The 5328-nt window shown below is 41.4% G+C and overlaps 1 protein-coding gene across 3 annotated transcripts in view; it reads right to left on the bottom strand.

Annotated features, from left to right (window-relative positions):
* The window catches only part of LOC118410128 (nuclear receptor subfamily 0 group B member 1-like), a 42054-nt gene that overhangs the window by 17276 nt on the left and 19450 nt on the right, over nt 1–5328 (bottom strand). Inside the window, exons 1-2 of one of the 3 annotated variants that reach the window (XM_035811651.1) lie at nt 4786–5132; nt 638–1324 (exon numbers count right to left, since the gene is read on the bottom strand). In XM_035811651.1, coding sequence (XP_035667544.1) covers nt 638–1289 — 652 coding nt within the window. In that variant the 5' untranslated portion in view covers nt 1290–1324; nt 4786–5132. Of the gene's footprint in view, nt 1–637; nt 1325–4594; nt 4699–4785; nt 5133–5328 lie in introns of those variants that run through there. The other 2 variants (XM_035811652.1, XM_035811650.1) reach the window with 2 other exon arrangements.

The following is a 5328-nucleotide window of genomic DNA, read 5'->3' as shown; positions in this document are numbered from 1 at the left end:
CACAAGCACACACAAATGCTGCCTAAAATATAACCTCCATTTTTAATAACAATAGTCATCATGCCTCCGTACATATAGAAGATAATATTGCCAAATAAGTTAGTCATGAAACGGCTATCATTTCTTTACATTTCTTTACTTAAGTTGGCCCTTAGAGGCTCTGAACTTGTTCACCATATTTAAGTACTAGTACCTCATTCAAACATTTACAAAAAATCCCATTGTCCCTACATCGATAAGATGTAACAGCTGCAAGTCTTGATATTCGCCATGGAAGTCAGCCTTATTGTTTTGCATTTGGTGTTTGTGTCTTGGTGCCTTAGCTGTTCTATTCTTGGGTGAACTGGTGAACCCAGCTAGGCCTGCCACATGTTAGCAGGAAGTTGGGGAAGTCCTTGACCCTATTTTGGTGGGGCCTGACAGCACAGGGGCGTGGCAAACAGGAATCAATGTCAACTGCTGCCCCACTGGCATTGAGGTTGACCCAGCAGGCATTTTGGTTAGCCAAAATATGACCCTTAACCACAAAGCAAGTAACTCACAGATAACACCACACTGGGAGTAACAGTTTCAAATGCAGCTGCTGTGTTTGCAATTAAAGTTCATGAGAACAAGACAAAGAATAACATTTCCTCACCTGGGGTGAAGAGGACAGCTGCTTTCAGATATGCTGCTTCTTTACAGTCTAAGTCCAACGACTGGTACTTCATAACGAACTGTTGTATATCGTCCAAGTCCGAACTCAGGATGCACCCCGGCATTGTTAGGGTGGGCGGCGGTGTTCCTCCCCAGTGCATTTCTGCACCTGTGCAACACTCGCACGGAGGTGCCGGGACTGAAACTGTGTCGATCGGAACCTTCTCCTGCGCCACCCCAATGGCAACAATCTCGTGCCAGCTCCGCATCAGTAGCAGCATCTGGTCGTTGGGTGGAAGGTACGTGAACGCCGGCAACTTCCTCATGAAATCAATGGTCTGGATCAAAACTTGTGACGCTGCGTGGTGTATCATGGCGTAGTGCTCGGGAGCGAGTCTGTGTAATACTGTCGCTGGTTTCTCACTGTCCGACGACTCCGAAGATCTGTGCTTTTGTTGCGAATTCCGCATGGAAAGGTCCAAAACGCCCTGCTGGGGATCAGTCTCACTTTCCGTGTTGCTGTGGCAACAGGACGATCCTGTGGAACTGGGTCTTCGCTGCGGGTCCATCAGAAGGGAGTAGAGCATCGTGTTGGTGGCTTTTGTTGGGACGCATTGGCAGCACAGGTCCTTCTTGGAATACGCCATCTTCATGTAGGTTTCTGTCTGTTGATCACCGGCTGATAGAACTGCAGCAACAAAGACAAAAAAAGGAAATGTTGGAGTTGGAGCCAAAAAACGTACCTTTTTCGACAGAGATTGGTGGTACAATATGTCCCATATGCTAACTACTGCATACCCTGGTAGAAATCAGACAAGACAGCCTATATGTACACGTGACAACTGCGATATCACAGCTTGTCTTCCCTCATTAGTATACAACATGATGTCTCTACACATGCACCTGTCAAGAGCTGACTACTTAATGCTGTCCTTACCACCTATTGTCAGTGGGTGGCTTGCGCCCAGATAATGCCTGTCCAATTATTCTTCAATCTTGCTGTTGCCTTGTCTGATCTACTTCAGCTGCTTTTTACATACTGTACCTCCAGCATGGAAGTAATGTTCACTGGTAAGAACCTTTTCTTTCAGAAATCAAAGACGTTTATAACAAAAAATGCTTCCATTATAAATGTTTTGTGGTCTCCAATTAGAAAATACTGTATACAGCTTGCCATTGATGTGATTTGTCGACAAACATGTACAGATCCCCCCATAGGAGCAGCAATTGAAAACACTAGCTGACAAACAAGTGGAAACATTAGGGGAAATGTGATATGAAAATCACACCATCATCTTAGCAAACAAATATATAGTAGAACAAGTTAATTCTCAAGTTAACTGAATCTTGTGCTAATACAAAACTCTCTGTGAACATAGATTGTTCTCTCTAAAATATGTACCTAACAGGAAACATGCTACGTCATGCACATAACAAACAACGAACCCCATGTGTAAATAATCCTATTGTTTAAGAAACAACCTAGACCCACCCATACCTAAGCATCAACATTAACAATACACCTTCTGCGGAACGCTTTTGTGAGGGCAATGTAAATCAAAAGTTGAGTAGACGTTGGGGTGAGCAAATACAATTTGCTGGTCATGTTCAGCAATATATTATTGTGAAAGTGGCCTGATATACCAAAGAAATTTGAGGTTCTCTGCAATCACTGCCCCCCCCCCTCAAAAAAGTGTAAAATTATGTCAGTAAATGTTGGCTATTACCACAACATGTTGATAATCCAGACTCTTTGTATCGTCTGAAAATTCAATTATGGCAATTGCTATTGCCCAGGGGTATAATGGACTGAGTGTGAGTGTCTGGGAAAAGCGGCCTTCCTTTCTTTTTCGGGCGCAATCCGCTCGCAGTTTACCGGAGGCAAGCCACATCAACAGCAGCCATACTCAAGGACAATGTCATTTGTCTGCTTCACGCTCTAACAGCCCCGTCTATAGCAGGAATTCAGAAAACAAGATAACCTTGAGAAGGTGTAGGGGGGATAAGTAACCAGAAAAGTGACCTTGTGTTGTGTCTAGCCAATCAACACAGACAAACATGTTCTTATCTTCCTGTTATTTTCACCACCAAATCGATGAAGATCAAATAGTATAGGCAGATCATGAAAAACAATGAAAATTATACTGTGTCACGGATATGTTTGTGACAAAATCTGTGTAGTGTGCATTATGTACTATGTTAGCTCCACTGTCACCACCACACCACCACAATGGGATTTAAATACATGTACTTCATAATTGCATGTATTACATACAATTGCTACAGGCTACATATTAACTTTTCTCCGGTTGATTTATTATCAGTGTGTTGATTTTTACATCTTGATCATGCAAATAAAATTACCTGACTATTGCTCCTAACAAGTCATGATTATTAAATTTAATAACAGATAGGAATTATTTTACATTGTACCATTTGTCGTACATAATAATTAATATTGCCCTTTATCAAAATTAATACAAAACATGTAATACTATGTGACATTTTGTACCTAAAATATCTATCCTTGCTATTGACATTCTTGAGAGGGAATCTAAATGAGTTGGTGTTGGTATCACCCATGCCCCTTTTCTGTGAGGTGTAGGCAGCCTATTTTAATTGACCATAATTCGTTGGATAAGCTGTTCCATTTACATAATTTGAAGCGTGGCGTTCAAATCGTGCATAATTGCCTTTCTTTATTTTAACATAAATACAAGGGGGTTCTAAAGAATTCATCGTAAAACTTTTTTTTTTACCCCTACATGCAGATCCTCTGGTAATATTCCGCAGAGATAAAGTAGTTCGAGCCATGATATTAGCTTGTATCTTGACCTGTCTATGACAGATAATGAAATATCATCACTGCAGAGGAAATCTCACTTGATAATGCTTTTAATGACACCATACCTTCCCATCTAAGCTGACTAATTTTAGCCTACAATGCCTCTCATCTGTGATACATCCCATTATTTTTTTTCCTTTGTAAACAAAGCACTGGCTCAATATATTAAGTTGCTTGGCTGGCTCACTGGCATTAGAAATAACAAATACATCCACCCTCAAAACATATTTTACAAAAAGGTAACTGTTACAACTACATTATGTATGACAGTTGTTCACCCAATGAAGTTATCAAGACAAGAAAAGTAAAATAGAATCTGAGTCTAGAATAATTATCTGGTAAGTGTAAAAGCAGAAGATGATAGCCTGATGGTCTACCTGCATGCAGGTGTCTTTAGGTTTAGCAGATATAACGTTTGTTCACCTTTATCCATGGAGTAACCTATGTCCGTTGTTATTAAAAACTGGGTACGTCAACTGATGGTGGTTTGAAACTGCAAAATTTTGAAAATGTTGAAGTCTGCTGTAACAACAGATACAGGTTACCTCATACTTTCAAATATTAATGTTTGGTATAACAGCTGATGTAGGTTACAACGTGGATAAAGGTACAGTAGCGTTGTAAATGGGTATGTTTTTTGTAAAATCTGAACTTTAATACCCCTATTTCTGAAAGTCTGGTTGCATATTGTTAACAACAAACATTCTGTAGGAAAATGCAATATTTATAGTTAGCCAACAGGATGTTCACAAGAGGGTGACACGTACTCATTTCGAATGGGGAAGCTTGTAAATGAATGTATATCCTGCATTTTTATCACACTGTAAGGATTTCCCAGCCACATCTTTGAAACTCTACAGGTGCCCTATGTACTTATATATACCTGGTAGCTGTATCTTCTCCATACACACCCTCTGAAAGACACACTTCCTAGGCAAATCCTATCCGAAGAACATATTTATTCTTTTACCTTGACCTTGTGACTTTATGGCTGATTTTATCTACAGTCAATAGATATTTACATGTCATTGAACGAATCACACAAAAACACAATGTTACAGAAAGCACCTACAACATTATGCTGAGATAAAAGGTAAAATAGAGTACTCATACAAGATCCTGTTGGTATCGAAATGCCGCTGTTTACCGCGAATTCCGTTCACGCCGTTTCCTGCCGCAGCGACGAGCCAACACCTGTCTAGCTACAACACAGCCTGACGCTTGTAGTCGGAGCCAAATCCACCAGTATGTGCATTCTCACACTGTGCCTAACCACAGCCCTAAATATAGCACGATTAACTCACCTGTTCATATACGTGGAAAGGGAGTCCAATCCAGACAAAGACGTGACTGGGAACGATATGGTGACGTATCTTCGACAACACGCCTACCGTCTTGGCAACACAGCCGCCTATTCGTGCCCGCCACTGCTGCCGCCCCGCTTATCTAAGTCTAGTAGGCTATTGATAACTGCACTTGACTGGGGCAGCAATGCGCAGAGCACTGGCCTTGAAAGTTCAAGGTTATGTAGGGGCAACTTGTGCGTGTGCGAGCCCTTATTTGCATACACCATGTACGGCGAGGACAAGAGCTCACACTGAAAAAAAAAGCAAGCATGATAAAGGTAGTGCCGGGAGAAAGTTCAGTCGGAAAAGCAACCTTTCCATTTCTGATGTGCTTTTACCCCTCCTGGGGGCAGCTCAGTTTGGGATCATGATCTGATTTGGCTGCACCACTAAAGTGGAGCCATTAAACTCGACTAACCTCACTATTTAAGCATCAGATGGCACCAGACATTTTGCAATAGCACTGAGACTCGGTGGGCGGAGCTTAATGACCTTTGGGTT

This window comes from Branchiostoma floridae, chromosome 2, assembly GCF_000003815.2.
Source record: "Branchiostoma floridae strain S238N-H82 chromosome 2, Bfl_VNyyK, whole genome shotgun sequence".
NCBI lineage: Eukaryota > Metazoa > Chordata > Leptocardii > Amphioxiformes > Branchiostomatidae > Branchiostoma > Branchiostoma floridae.
This window is presented reverse-complemented; position numbering and strand designations above follow the sequence as displayed.